Raw genomic sequence first — 16,489 nt, 5'->3', positions numbered from 1 at the left:
TCAAGCATTCAATTTAAGACATTTTAAAAAATATATATATAAAAATAAAACAAAGTTTTTTCTGTATATTTTCTTAATGTGTTATATTGTATACTTTCTGTTTGAAGTTTTTAAAATGTTGCTATATATATATATGTATATATATACACACTTTTTTTCCCTTGTCATCATTTACCATTTTTGGAGGAATCTTTAAGCAATGGAGTGAAACTTGAAATAGAAATGACTATTTTACCTTACCCTATTATCTGTAACTCAATACTAAATCCTGACAACTCTAGATTTTGATTTTTCCAATCTTTGTTTCTACCTCACCATTGTTACTACCTTATTTTGAGCCTTCATTGTCATCCCTCACTTCACTTGGCATTATCTTCCAAACTGATCTCATTGTTTACTGATCTTTTCTCTCATTTTCTCATACTGCAGCCAGAAAGATATTCCTAGAGACTATCTGATTGTTAAATTCCTTTCAATGGCTCTTAATATCTATGGATAAAGTCCAGAAGTCTTAACATGTCTCTTAATAATATCACCACTGGATACCTGGGTGGCTCAGCGGTTTGGCACCTGCCTTCGGCCCAGGGCATGATCCTGGAGTCCCAGGATCGAGTCCCGCATTGGGCTCCCTGCATGGAGCCTGCTTCTCCCTCTGCCTCTCCCTCTGCCTGTGTCTCTGCCTCTTGCTCTCTCTGTGTCTCTCATGAATAAATAAATAAAATATTTAAAAAATAATAATAAAACACAGGCAACACCTTTTTTGAACTTGGCCACAGTAACTTCTTGCAAGATACATCCATGAAGGCAAAAGAAACAAAAGCAAAAATGAACTATTGGGACTTCATCAAGATAAGAAGCTTTTGCACAGCAAAGGATACAGTCAACAAAACTCAAAGACAACCTACAGAATGGGAGAAGATATTTGCAAATGACGTATCAGATAAAGGACTAGTATCTAAGATCTCTAAAGGTTGTCTTTTAGTTTTGCTTCAATGTGGATGGAACTGGAGGGTATTATGCTGAGTGAAATAAGTCAATCGGAGAAGGACAAACATTATATGTTCTCATTCATTTGGGGAATATAAATAATAGTGAAAGGGAATAGGAGGGAAGGGAGAAGAAATGGGTACGAAATATCAGAAAGGGAGACAGAACATGAAGACTCCTAACTCTGAGAAACGAACTAGGAGTGGTGGAAGGGGAGGAGGGCAGAGGTTGGGGGTGAATGGGTGACAGGCACTGAGGGGGGCACTTGACGGGATGAGCACTGGGTGTTATTCTGTATGTTGGCAAATTGAACACCAATAAAAAATAAATTTATTATTTAAAAAAAAGAGACAACAGAGAAAAAAAGAAACTTTACTTAGAATATCTTGTCCATTTTTATATGCCTGAAACTGCATACCATTCTAATTATTCATCAGAAATATGTATTAGACAGATATCATGGGCCAGATAGTGGCTCAGCTTTTGAGTCATTTGCGCTGTGTAGCATTTTAAGGAATTCCTTTACCACCTGCCCTCTGTCTACTTGGTCCCTTCACCTCCAATAGCAGTAAAACAGATGTTCTATTATTTTTGTGCTTATTGTTATTATTTTAATTACAGATTTGTGTCAAATTACACCAAAGCAGCTAGATATCATTCTGTACTACTTCGCATATAGCTTCCTATTTGAACCATTAGCTTCTTAAAAGAATGAATTGTTTAATATTGGAAATGATGTGAATTTTGCACAAGGCAGATCATGGCCTTAGAAAAATCCCAACTTCTCTGAGCCTCAACTTATCCCTCTGTAAATTGCTACCAAAATAGCCAGATTACATTTTTACAAAGTTTAGGGATAGTGTTTGCAAGATGGTTGGCACATTGATTGGCATATAGTAAGTACTCAATAAGGAAAAATCTTATATTTATATTACATTTATAACCAGATTACTCTCAGAGCTTAACCTTGTACAAATTACACAGATTTCAATAAATATTTATTGATTGAACAAATGAATGAATGCAACCATATTATTATTTGTAAGCGAAGTCATTTGTAGATTAAGAAACACAAAAATCTAAAAAGAAAAATTACTAAAAATTGAGAACATTTTCCAAATATAACACAATAATACAAAATTGGCAATTTCAAAAAAAGCAAATATTTTAATTCAACTCTCAAGCTTAAAAATAATTTCTCTCTGTAATATTTTAATGATCTATGTTAGGGAACAAAACTGTATTATTTTATCAGTTTAAAATAGACTTGAGGGGTGTGGGTGATGGAGTTGCTAAGGGACTGACTCTTGATTTCCACTGAGTCATGATCTCAGGGTAGTGAGATGGAACCGGTGTTTGGGCTGGTGCTGGGGTTGGAGCCTCCTTCAGATTCTCTCTGTCTCTCTCTGCTGCTCCCTGCCCCCAATAAAATATATAAAATAAAATAAAATAATAAAAATAAACTTGGATAAATGGACACAAAAGCATGTGTCTAGGTGGAAAGGTTAAACAAATACTGAAGGTATCTTTTTTTCCCAATTCAATTTACTTAATTTTGAGTATTCTGGGGAATACAACAACATGGATTTAAAGCTAATTTAGAATTTTTACATAATGGAGATCATTTTCTGTAAAGTTTTTTAAAGTAGGAAAAGAGGGTAGGGGCGTCTGGGTGGCTCACTCCCTTATGTGTCTGCCTTGGGTTCAGCTCATGATCCTGAAATCCCAATATTAAGCCCTGCCTGCAAGTCCCTGCTCAGGCAGGTAGCCTGCTTCTCCTTCCCTCTCTCCTCTCCCCCTGCTTGTGCATGCTCTCTCACTCTGTCTCAATTAAATAAATCTTTTTTTAAAAAAAAAGTGGGAAATGGGACAGGAATATAGTAGACCTCTCAAATGTTAAAACATGAAGGAAAACAACATTAGAAAGATATACTACCTGAATCAGAAGCTATGGCTGCCACAACAGATTTCTAGCAGAGGACAGATTGGGAGAATGTATAAGCCACTGTAAAGTTGTATTTCAAATAAAACATCTTATCAAATAGAATTTATAGCATGCTGACACTTTTTTCTTAGTAAAAATGCTGACATAATATTGCTGTTAAACATTCATACATTTGCATAGAAAAAGTAGTTGGAAGGAACTACAAATTATAGTAGTAGTTGTCTCTGGCTAGTGAGAATCGGGAAGTCTTATTTTTCTAATTATCTGTATCTTCTATAATATTCTATAAAACATATATTTTTTAGTAAAATGAGGGAGAGTGGAGAGAAAGAGATGCAGGTGGGTGGAAATAACCTGAAGAGTCCCACGGATCTGAAACTCCTAGAGAGGTGCTGAGCCTCCCAGGGGCGGGGTCTGAGCCTGCTGCCCCTGCTGGCTCCCCACAGGGGTGCTTTCCAAATACTCTGCTTTATTCATCTCAAGGGATAAGCATTTTCTTTTCCTAGGGTAGCCATTCCCTTCCAGATGTAGCTACTGGCAGTGGAGGGCCCACATCACTACCTGCGGAGGCCTCACATGGGGCCTAGGGACTCATCCCACCTAGTGCCTATCTGGAGCACAGGGAGCTTCCACTCTCCATATCCCATCTCCCCCGAAGCCATGGCCAAAGGATCAGATGAGATCATTAATTTAAAATGAATGACAGAATATTTGGGTATAAAATTTACCAACACTTCCTCTCTTGTGCTTTGTGTTTATTTCAAGAAATAGATATTTATTCTCATTTTCTAGATCTCCATTGGAGCCATGTGTGGTTTTTATATATACAAATGCCTATGCATTTAAATAAATGTATACATTTTAATATATAATATTAATGTAATGTTTATTGATTATTTAAAATATATGTAATGCTATAATTTTTAAGATTGATAGTGTTTAGTGTTTTCTTCACTGCTGTAATTTTTTTAAATGATTCTATTTATTTATTCATGAGAGACACACAGAGAGGCAGAGACATAGGCAGAGGGAAAAGCAGGCTCCCTGAAGGGAGCCAAATGCAGGACTCAATCCAGGACCCTGGGATCACCACCTGAGCAAAAGGCAGACGCTCAACTACTGAACCACCCAGGTGCCCCTTCACTGCTGTAATTTTGTATTAAGTTTAGTCTACTGAAAAATCCAGTACTGATTTTAGGCATAATAAAATGCATTCATTAGATTTTCTGTGATCATTAAATGAGTCACTCTATATCAAATAACCTATCATGGTCCCAGACACTTGGTGAAAGCTTATAACATACCAGTTACTTTTCTGTCCCTCTCCTAACTTGGTAATGAGAGACAGCATGGGCAGTGGGGATAGACTTTGGGCCTAGATCAGGAAAATTCAGTTCAAGTTCTGACTTTGTAACAATTTCTCTGTGCATGACAGCAAGACTCTTCTCCCTTAGAACCTCAATTTTTTCATTGCAGAAGTTTGACTGTGACACAAATGGAGAGCCAAAGACTCTCCTAGCTTAAGACCTTTGATTAGTATCTTAGGAATCAACCTGTCCTCACAGCCCTCAGAGCCTCCAAAGCCCACTGGTTATCCCATCTTTATTCAAATTCTTTCCTGGCAGAAGAAAAACTGACAAGTCATTACAATAGTTCTTGTCTCATAAGCACTTAGCATGTGATATTAAGTGTCATAGTCTACTAGAACTGCAGGAATTTTTACTGTAGTTTTACAAATGAGGAGTTAGGCAATTGAACCAATTAAAAAATTTTTTTTAAAGAACACCCAATTAAACAGGGAAGAAGTTAGTTTTGAATCTAGATTGGGATGTTGGGTGACAAACTGCATGAAGGGGTTCCCCATGCAGGATTTTTCTGTGCTAAAACCAGTATAGTTCCGGGCAAACCAAGATGGTTACTCTATTTGCTGATTATGGATCATTAGGTTTTTAGTGATTATGTTATTTTGCTTCTTTAAATTTATCTGGGTTGTGGAATAGTTAGTAAAAGGAACTGTAATTTGGAAATAAGTAAGAGTCAGGGGATTTGGGATAGAATCCAGCTGTTTGTTGGCTTACTAAATGGGATCCTTCTGAGCTTCAGTTCCTCTTCTCTAAAATAAAGAGCAACACAGTTCTAACTCTTAATTTCTTTGAAACCTCTAAGGGGAAGAGATTCTAGGGCACAGAGAAGCCATCGCCTCAAGATTTTTTTGCATTGTCTGTTACCCCAGCCACCTCTGAGCTCCAGGACTAATTGGACCCTGGGGATTCTTAAGAATCAGCTTTATAGAGATCAGGGTGGGGAGACTGTATGCAATGTGCATAGTCCTTGGTGTTTCTTCCCTGGTAAATACTTCATCCATCTCTCTCCTCCTTTCCTGTAGAGCCGTCCTGGGGAAGGTAAGTTGGGACTTCATCTCTTACACAGAAGTTTGTAGGAACCTCATTATAAGCTTCAAAATCCTAAGACAATTAGGGTACAGATATTTGAAGAAGAGGCTGTCTATGATCCAAATTTAGAGATTTTTTTTGGCTGCATTCCTCTTCCCCAAACCCATACTCCGCATCTGCAGCCCTGATGTCTGAAATCCCACTATCCTGGCCTCCTTCTTACAGATTTACTCTATAGTTCCTAGCACATATATAGACCTACCAGATAGTTTCTAAGGCTTTTTTTCAGTGCAAATGCTTCAGTGTAATTAACTCATACCCCAATATTTTCATTGTGTGGTGGATAAAGGCTGAGACAAAAGGGGGTAGCCTTTGGTTGGAAACCCAAAAGTAGGAAGAAAATGTGGAAAGCGGGGGATCCCTGGGTGGCTCAGCAGTTTCGCACGTGCCTTTGGCCCAGGGCGCGATCCTGGAGTCCCGGGATCGAGTCCCGCGTCGGGACTGGAGCCTGCTTCTCTCTCTCTCTCTCTCTCTCTCTCTCTATCATAAATAAATAAAAATAAATTTTTAAAAAATGTGGAAAGAGGACCAGAGGATCTCATCCCTTAAGTAACCCTTTTCATCGTCATTCTCTTGGTTGCCATTTATTCAGTACATAATTTCTACCAGGGTCCAGAATAGGAATTTTAAGTGTTGTACTGTTTTTTTTTTTTTCTATCCTATAGATGTAAAAAATAAGGCATGTAGATAAACTAAATGCACAGCAGATACATGGCAAAGCTGAGACAAAAACTCAGTTATTAGCTGTTAGGTGAGTTATTAACTTTCAAATTCATTTAAAAACTTTTTAAAGGATTTTATTTATTTATTTGAGAGAGGGGAGAGAGAGAGAGAGACAGAGAGAGAGAGAGAGAGAGATCATGAGCTGGGGGGAAGGCTAGAGGAAGAAGCAGACTCTCTGCTGAACAGGGAGCCTGATGTGGGTCTCTATCCCAGGACTCTTAGATCATGACCTGAGCCAAAGGCAGGCAGACATTTAACCAAAGGAGCCACTCGGGCACCCCTAAAATTCATGTTACACCTAAAAATGTGTAGCTTATGATACCTTCTTCCTCAGATAGTTTATCTACTTAATCAATACTTACTGATTAAAACTAGAAAAACTTTGACTCCTAGCCCAGGGCTCTATGCCCAGTGACTTGGATAAGCATTGAGAATAAGATAAGAAGTAAGAACAGACAATTGTGTAAACTTACAATGTATTGGAGGAGAAATATACTAATCAAATATCCAAACAGATACACAATAATTCATCATGATTCTAAAGTGTGATGAGTCATGAAGAAAAATGGTATAAGATTATAAAACACTGACATACAACATGAGCATAAAAGTAATGAAAGATTCAAATAATTGGGAGATGACAACTTCCCAGGTGGTACTGATGCTACTTCACAGTGAGGATGATGAATTCTCATTTCAAAAGGTAAGGGAAGCCATTAGAAGATTTTCAGTGGGAGTATAACACCATTTCACTTATTTATATTATAAACAAATAATTTGGCTGCTTTATGGAGGATGAATTGGTAAGAGGCATGACATTCAGCTGGGTAATCACCAAGGAAGGCTCTGCAGACACCCTGGTTGATGATGCTGAGGGGTGGATGACAGTTGGAAGTGAGATGGAGAGAAGCCAGTGTTAAGTATATTTTGGAAAGATGGTAATAGATTAATTAGATCTCGGAATGGGAGAGCGTGAGAGATGCCTCCTAGGTTGTTCTGGCTTGAGTGCATGGATAGATAGTGATGGGCTTCCATGAGATGGTAAATATTGAAGAGGATCAAGTATGGTGACTAACAAGAAGTTCAAATTCTTATATTATGTTTGAGATACAGAGGAGTTATTAAAATTGATAGTCCAATAGGGAGTTGACTTCTGGTGTCCCATAGCTAAAAGAAATCTGAGCTAGAGATATAAATTTGGGAGCATTGATGTACAGAGAAGAGATAAAGAAGGACATTATGAGTAGAAAATAATTTTGAAAATATTAGTTATGAAAGAGAACAGAGAGATGAATGGTTACTAAAAGATTATGTGGGGAATAAAGATTATGTGTGGACCAAAAAGAGGGTTGTTATTGTTTGTTTATTCCTTATGATAGTAGATCATGAAATTGTTCCTCAATAAAAAAGAAGTTGGTGTGAGGTGGGACATATCTGAAGCTTACTGGAGTGATCTAAACCTCTGATTCTCAAACTTGGCTGCCTATCAAAGTCACCTGGAAATTTTTTTTAATCCTGATTCTTGAGTTCCACTGACAGATTCTGATTTAATTGATATGAATGAGGCCCAGACAAAGGAGTTTTGTAAACCTCTTCAAATGAATCTAATATACTGTTTGAGAATCCTTAATATAAACAGTGAAAAACAAAACATGTGAACATGCAGGAGAGGAAAATCTAAAGCAATCATATGTGCAGAAACATGAGATTCTGGACCCTTGGTGAATAAGTGGAAGGGCTCAAGCAACAAAGAGGTTGAGGATATGGAGTGATGGTTGAATGCCGACAAGAGAGGATACAGCTCAGAGTCTAGATGGAGATGTCATCTTGCACAGGAATGAATGCATCAATAAGCAGAGAGGGAAGAAGGACATATCATACCTCACTTCTTGAAGAAGATGGTAGCTAAGAACTGGTAGGGAGAAAGGCAAAGTCACTTTCTGCTACTGGAGAAAGATTGGAATCTTTCTGTAAAGAACACAGGGACAAGAAGAACAACAGATAATTTCTCCTCCTTCCCCTAAAAAAGAGTCAAAGGATATCTGTGGGGAAGAGTTTGGAGCCCAAGACACATCTGTGGATATGGTCAGACTGCAGAAAGTCTGAGATGTAACCAACAATCCCTAACCTGCTCCTTCTTGACCCTTTCATGATCTAGCGATCATAGAATTTAAGTATCATTGCCTCTTCCATCCTGACTAAGGAAAGTGACCACTCCTGATCTTCCACTGTCTGACCTCACTTTACTCTGGTTCTATTTCCCCAAAAGCTACTCAAGGACCCTCATGGGAAGTTTTGGGACTAACATCTCTAGCACTACCAGCTTCTCACTAACAGGCTTCCCAGAGATGGAGGGTCTACAACACTCGTTAGCTGCCCTCCTCTTGCTGCTTTATGCTATTTCCATCCTGGGCAATATCCTAATCCTCGTCATTATAAAGGAGGAGCAGAGCTTGCACCAGCCTATGTACTACTTCTTGTCTCTGTTGTCTGTCAATGACCTGGGTGTGTCCTTTTCTACATTGCCCACTGTATTGGCTGCCTTGTGCTTTCATGCTCCAGAGATTGCCTTTGATGCCTGCCTGACCCAGATGTTCTTCATCCACTTTTTCTCCTGGACAGAATCTGGGATCCTGCTGGCCATGAGTTTTGATCGCTATGTGGCCATCTGTAACCCTCTGCGTTATTCTTCGGTGCTCACTGATATCCGTGTGGCTCACATGGGCATATCCATCATCATCCGCAGCTTCTGCATGGTTTTCCCATTGCCTTTCCTTCTGAAGAGGCTGCCTTTCTGTAAAGCCAATGTGTTAACACATTCCTACTGTTTGCACCCAGACTTGATCCGCCTGCCTTGTGGAGATACCACCATCAACAGCATGTATGGCCTGTTCATTGTTATCTCTGCCTTTGGTGTAGACTCAGTGCTCATTCTCCTCTCCTACGTGCTTATACTGCACTCTATATTGGCCATTGCCTCCCAGGAGGAGAGGCTTAAGACACTCAACACATGTGTGTCACACATATGTGCTGTGCTCATCTTCTATGTACCCATGGTTAGTGTGTCCATGGTTCATCGATTTGGGAAGCATGCCCCTGAGTACATGCACAAGTTCATGTCCCTGGTATATCTCTTTGTGCCTCCAATGCTCAACCCAATTATCTATTCCATTAAAACTAAAGAAATTCGTAAGAGGCTGTACAAAATGTTTTTGAAGCCTAATCTTTGACCAGGAAGAGATCTTCTGGTAATCCAAGTACCCTAGGAATTTGTTGTTATTGCTGATTTTCGGGTGTACTTGGCCATGGAGGGTTTTAATCTCTTTCTATAAAGGGACCTCTGATTCGGTACTTGCTATTAGTTGTATTCTAACCCATTGACTCAATACAACAGTCTGCCTTATGTTGTAATTAACTGTCTCACAGATTGTCAAAGATGACTTCTCTCAGAGCTAACAAGGAAGAGGGTCTTCAATTAGACTCTTTTATTTGTCCCAATAAACAGGTTCCACCTATGGTTTTAATTAAATCTCAAAACAGACAAAAACTTATGTAAACCATGCTATAACTGGAGAATATGTGACTTGAGATAAAAGGTATCGCCAAATATACTTTAAACAAATAATACTTCTGAGAATCTTTAAACTTGAAAAATTAAAGATACACAATAGTTGTGACCAACTTTTCACTTTTGAAATAAATAATATTCTTCAGTCTTCTAAAATGGAACCTATATGCTTGTCATTCTGACCAAGCAATATACATGATGTTAACACCTGAAATTCACAAGTTAAAACAAGGAGAAAAGTTTTGTGTACTAATCCCTTGGGCATGACTAGGAGGATGATTAACTTTCTTCTAGGGAGCTAGTAAGGACTCTACAGAAGCCTAACAGACACCAGTGATTAATGGGGGGTGTGTCTGCTTCAGCAGCAATGGCATATTGGCCCACAGTTTGCTAGAATATGGATCTTAATGGCCTGTGGTGAGCCCAAGCCCAGAGATTTCACATGCTGAAATAGAAAAGAGGTAGCTTAATAATATCAGGACATTAAGAGAACATAATCCCTGTAGAATAATAGCCACGAGGAGAGAAGAATCCTCTTCAAATTCATGCAAACCACACATGGTGCAGCCCACATAGGCTATGTGGACACTTGGCAGAGGTAAATACAAACACAGTGGCTTTCACTGGAGAGTGAACAGGCTATTGCATAATTCAGCTCTGTTGGGTGATTGAGAAAAGCAGACACTGAGGCAGAAACATATCATTTTTTAAAGAAATATCCTTTTCCATGGTTTTTCTTTTCCACAAAGGATCTTGAAATAACTTTTCTAAAATAAAGCCATAAGGACTGAGTGACATGATATTTCCCTAAACATAGCAGCAATATAGATCTGAATCTCCTCTGAACACCTCCTGAATGCCAAATTAACCAACCATTACCAAAAAGAAAAGAAAAGAAAAAATAGAATAAAAACCTAGAGATAACGTCTTCAATAATATTCAATGACATAGAAATGACAAATGACAAATGTCCCTAGATCAAGGTACGGACAGCCTAAACACAAAGTTAGAAAGTACGTGGTAAGGAGCAGTGTAGTGAAGGGAAATAATCAAACTTAGTCCAACAGGAAATGACAAACTCCCCAAAAATCACAAATACTCACCCCCAGTAGGAGAAAATGGTAACCTAGGCAGAAATCTGGGCAGGTGGCCTTGAGATTGACTGGTGAAACTGGGAATAATCCATATAATATCCAAGTCCTCATGAACCTGAAAGGATCAAGCAATGCTGTGGTGCTCCTAAGCATTTGAAAATCTCTGAAATGTTCAGCAAATAAGCTGTCCTGGGAGGATTTGACCTCAGCCTGAAAGAAGTCACAAATAAAACAGATAAAAATCACTGAGCAAGAAAGAAGGTGCTGATGACAGATACAGGCATGGAGGAAGCAGATAGATGCAAGATAGCAGGGCCACCACACTAAAATTCTCAATGGAGCACAATTCTTGGAAGAAAGGCTTGTAGAGCTCTAGGGCTAGAACAGAGGGAGGGACTATTTCCTCTAGAAATAGTCTTAGCTCTGAGACACACAAGTGGCCTCTAAGAGAGGTATTCCTTGGAGCTGTTCACAGAACAGAAGGAGCTGCAGAGCCACAAAGCTGGAAAAGCTACCCAATCATCTCCACCCAGTCCAGAAAATTCTCTTCCCAGTTAAGTGGAAAACTATATATATATATATATATATATATATATATATATATATATATATATCTCCAATAGCTGGATATGAGTTAACTCTGTACACAATTATGAGCAAAAATGAAAGGAAGAAAAAGGACAAAGAGTAATCCACAGCCCTTAAAGTCATGCTTATAACAGGAATCTTTCTTATTTTTAAAAAAATGTTATATCCTAATGCTTCAGTATCTACAACTAAGTATTAATCATATGGGTTCTAATGTATTATGCTGAGTAAAATAAGTCAATCAGAGGCGGACAAACATTATATGGTTTCATTCATTTGGGGAATATAAAAAATAGTGAAAGGGAATAAAGGGGAAAGGAGAAAAAATGAGTGGGAAATATCAGAGAGGGAGACAGAACATGAGAGACTCCTAACTCTGGGAAATGAACTAGGGGTGGTGGAAGGGGAGGTGGGCAGGGGGTGGGGGTGACTGGGTGACGGGCACTGAGGGGGGCACTTGATGGGATGAGCACTGGGTGTTATTCTATATGTTGGCAAATTGAACACCAATAAAAAATAAATTTATAAAATAAAAAAAACGAAATCATATGGGTGACTTCAGCATTTCTTAGGTTTCTTTTTTTTTTTAACATATATCTGAATTCAACCACAGAATTGAGAAGTCACAGAATAAGGAGCAAAGTGAGTGCTAGGTGTAACACAAAGTATTTTGGCCACCATTTTGTGCAGTGATGCCTTATTTATTTCTTTAGCAAACTCACATGGAATGATGAACCTGTACTGTACTCAAATGGGAACATGGCTGAATTGAATCTGGTTCCTGATAACAAAGTGTATTACATTGGGATATGTTTCCTTGTGTGTGTCTCACTGTTGAATACAGATATGCTGAGCTAAGCTCTGAGTAAAAAAGGGACAAAAAAAAAACAAGAAAATGATAGAAATTCCTTTCAGTGTTCCAGAATTACTCACCCTCCAGCTCTCAGTTGGATAAGGACCACTGGGATGTACACACATGCATATACATATACACATATATATACACACACACAATAAATATAACCTGTTTGTAATGACTATGGATTAAGAGAAAAATATTGAGGCAGAAAATTAAAAACTTAACTTTTTAATATAGAAAAATCCATTACATATATGCATACGTATATGTATGTTTAACTGCTGCTTAAAAAATATTAACCAAGTCCCTAATTAACAGTAGTTTAAAAAAGGCTTTTCTTTTTGACATAAATTGCATTTGTTCAAACTGGTAAGATTAGTATTCAATGTGATATCTAAATATACTGATATCTAAGTAAATCATAAATTTATAAACCAGTTTATAATATTTTGTGTGGTCTGAAATCTAACACGGTTAAAAGATTATATTGAAAATGAATCAGAATCAGTTTAAAAATAGTGTCCAATTTATACCAGAGTTGTGCCTTCATTCTTTCCTGCCTGAAAACCATAAACTTATTTTTCTACATTATTTATAAAAATATTCTTGCACATATTTGTATACAAAATGTTGAATGGTATTTCCCATAATCATTCATTTCCATCCTTGCTGAATAAATGAAATGGGAACTATTTACATTCTAGTGTTTGCAACCCAGGCGTATAAAGTTTTGGATGTATGTGTTTCACAGACATTTCTTTGTCTGAGTTTCAGAACTATTTTACTTGCTTCTACATTATTAGAAATTTTAGTCAAAGACCTATTACGAAACTACTGACTGCTGGATTTTTGTGTTAAAATCCACAGAAGATTTAGTTTACACAATGTCATGACATGTCAACTGTTCAAATACAGGTAAAGCCACCTAGCACTCTACTACTTCTAAGCTGTTTAACATTCACAGAAGGCTTTGTCTCAGAGACAGTGCTGGATTGCCAAATCTAGTATTTAAAGTTGACTCTGGGTTTTCCATGTAGAGTATCATGTCATCTGCGAAGAGGGAGAGTTTGACTTCTTCTTTGCCAATTTGAATGCCTTTAATGTCTTTTTGTTGTCTGATTGCTGAGGCTAGGACTTCCAGTACTATGTTGAATAGCAGTGGTGAGAGTGGACATCCCTGTCTTGTTCCTGATCTTAGGGGAAAGGCTCCCAGTGCTTCCCCATTGAGAATGATATTTGCTGTGGGCTTTTCGTAGATGGCTTTTAAGATGTTGAGGAATGTTCCCTCTATCCCTGCACTCTGAAGAGTTTTGATCAGGCATGGATGCTGTGTTTTGTCAAATGCTTTCTCTGCATCTAATGAGAGGATCATATGGTTCTTGGTTTTTCTCTTGCTGATATGATGAATCACATTGATTGTTTTACGAGTGTTGAACCAGCTTTGTGTCTCAGGGATAAATCCTAAAAACCAAAAAGCCTCCACCCCAAGATTGCTAGAACTCACACAGCAACTTGGTAGTGTGGCAGGATACAAAATCAATGCCCAGAAATCAATGGCATTTCTATACAATAACAATGAGACTGAAGAAAGAGAAATTAAGGAGTCAATCCCATTTACAATTGCACCCAAAAACATAAGATACCTAGGAATAAACCTAACCAAAGAGGTAAAGGATCTATACCCTCAAAACTAGAGAACACTTCTGAAAGAAATTGAGGAAGTCACAAAGAGATGGAAAAATATTCCATGCTCATGGATTGACAGAATTAATATTGTGAAAATGTCAATGTTACCCAGGGCAATGTACACGTTTAATGCAATCCCTATCAAAATACCATGGGCTTTCTTCAGAGAGTTAGAACAAATTATTTTAAGATTTGTGTGGAATCAGAAAAGACCCCGAATAGCCAGGGGAATTTTAAAAAAGAAAACCATAGCTGGGGGCATCACAATGCCAGATTTCAGGTTGTACTACAAAGCTGTGGTCATCAAGACAGTGTGGTACTGGCACAAAAACAGACACATAGATCAATGGAACAGAATAGAGAATCCAGAAGTGGACCCTCAACTTTATGGTCAACTACTATTCGATAAAGGAGGAAAGACTCTCCACTGGAAGACAGACAGTCTCTTCAATAAATGGTGCTGGGAAAATTGGACATCCACATGCAGAAGAATGAAACTAGACCACTCTCTTGCACCATACACAAAGATAAACTCAAAATGGATGAAAGATCTAAATGTGAGACAAGATTCCATCAAAATCCTAGAGAAGAACACAGGCAACACCCTTTTTGACCTTGGCCACAGTAACTTCTTGCAAGATACATCCATGAAGGCAAAAGAAACAAAAGCAAAAATGAACTGTTGGGACTTCATCAAGATAAGCAGCTTTTGCACAGCAAAGGATACAATCAACAAAACTAAAAGACAACCTACAGAATGGGAGAAGATATTTGCAAATGACGTATCAGATAAAGGGCTAGTTTCCAAGATCTATAAAGAACTTATTAAACTCAACACCAAAGAAACATACAATCCAATCATGAAATGGGCAAAAGACATGAAGAGAAATCTCACAAAGGAAGACATAGACATGGCCAACATGCACATGAGAAAATGCTCTGCATCACTTGCCATCAGGGAAATACAAATCAAAACCACAATGAGATACCACCTCACACCAGTGAAATGGGGAAAATTAACAAGGCAGGAAACCACAAACGTTGGAGAGGATGCGGAGAAAAGGGAACCCTCTTGCACTGTTGGTGGGAATGTGAACTGGTGCAGCCACTCTGGAAAACTGTGTGGAGGTTCCTCAAAGAGTTAAAAATAGACCTGCCCTAGACCCAGCAATTGCACTGTTGGGGATTTACCCCAAAGATTCAGATGCAATTAAACGCCGGGACACCTGCACCCCGATGTTTCTAGCAGCAATGGCCACGATAGCCAAACTGTGGAAGGAGCCTCGGTGTCCATCAAAAGATGAATGGATACAGAAGATGTGGTTTATGTATACAATGGAATATTACTCAGCCATTATAAATGACAGATACCCACCATTTGCTTCAACGTGGATGGAACTGGAGGGTATTATGCTGAATGAAGTAAGTCAATCGGAGAAGGACAAACAGTGTATGTTCTCATTCTTTTAGGGAATATAAATAATAGTGAAAGGGAATATAACGGAAGGGAGAAGAACTGTGTGGGAAATATCAGAAAGGGAGACAGAACATAAAGACTCCTAACTCTGGGAAACGAACTAGGGGTGGTGGAAGGGGAGGAGGGCGGGGGTTGGGGGTGAATGGGTGACGGGCACTGAGGGGGGCACTTGATGGGATGAGCACTGGGTGTTATTCTGTATGTTGGTAAATTGAACACCAATAAAAAATAAATTCATTTAAATAAATAAATAAATAAATAAAGTTGACTCTGAGCCATTGCTGCTTACAAGCTATATTCCATGGTAAAAATACAGATGGCCACTCAGGAACCTTCTTTCTCTTGCCTTGTTGTAATGTGCGATATTTGCCTTAAAAAAACAACCTGAGGCTCCCAGCCTTCATTCTGTCCTGCCACTGTCCGTATGAACATGTACTACATCCTCACCAGTCACATTCTCCATCACACTGCAGCTGTTCAAAACCTGGTGTGAAAAAAAAAAAAAAAAAACCTGGTGTAGCTGTGCAAGGGGGAGATCATTTAAAAGCAATAATTAGTAAACACATATCAAGAGACTTTGGCCTAGCCCTTCCAGCTCTGTTCAGAGAGATTTCTCTCACAAACACTAACAACCAAATTCTGTAATCACAGAGCCCTCCAAGTGAATATAGTGCCACCCACATTGTAGGTCACAATACACACTGTTGAAGGAATAAATAAAGGAGTGAGCTGTTATGTTTCTTTTAAGCAAACAAACAATGAAGCTTGTAAGGAACATAGTATGTTGCCAGAATTATATCTAGTCCCCTAAAAAAACCAATACTTTTTTTTTTTTACTAAAAAAAAGTTGAATAAAAAAGAATGTCTAAATATCTCTGCTAGGGAAAAGGAGATTGAGAAACACTCGAGAAAGAAATTTTTCTGAGCACCTGTCAGTTAAAGATATAAAATCAAGATTGTCCAATAACCAGCTCTGTTTGTTGTATTTCTATTAGTTGAGATCTGTTTGGATCTAAACTGTTAGTAAAGCTTGCCACACATCCATGCTTTGGGTGAGTGATGCATGACTCCAGAAATGTTTGGCTGGGGTTTATACATTCTCTTTGAAG

The 16,489-nt window shown here is 38.3% G+C and overlaps 1 protein-coding gene across 1 annotated transcript; it reads left to right on the top strand.

Moving 5' to 3' along the window:
- Positions 1-8,393: 8,393 nt before the first annotated feature.
- Positions 8,394-9,338, top strand: LOC144295360 (olfactory receptor 51I2-like). Its single transcript, XM_077867747.1, has one exon. It carries the CDS (start codon positions 8,394-8,396, stop codon positions 9,336-9,338), a length of 945 nt encoding a protein of 314 aa, XP_077723873.1.
- The last annotated feature ends 7,151 nt before the right edge of the window (positions 9,339-16,489 follow it).

This window comes from Canis aureus, chromosome 23 (genome assembly GCF_053574225.1).
Source record: "Canis aureus isolate CA01 chromosome 23, VMU_Caureus_v.1.0, whole genome shotgun sequence".
NCBI classification, from domain to species: domain Eukaryota; kingdom Metazoa; phylum Chordata; class Mammalia; order Carnivora; family Canidae; genus Canis; species Canis aureus.
The sequence above is the reverse complement of the archived record's forward strand: the minus strand, read 5'-3'. Positions and strand labels throughout refer to the sequence as shown.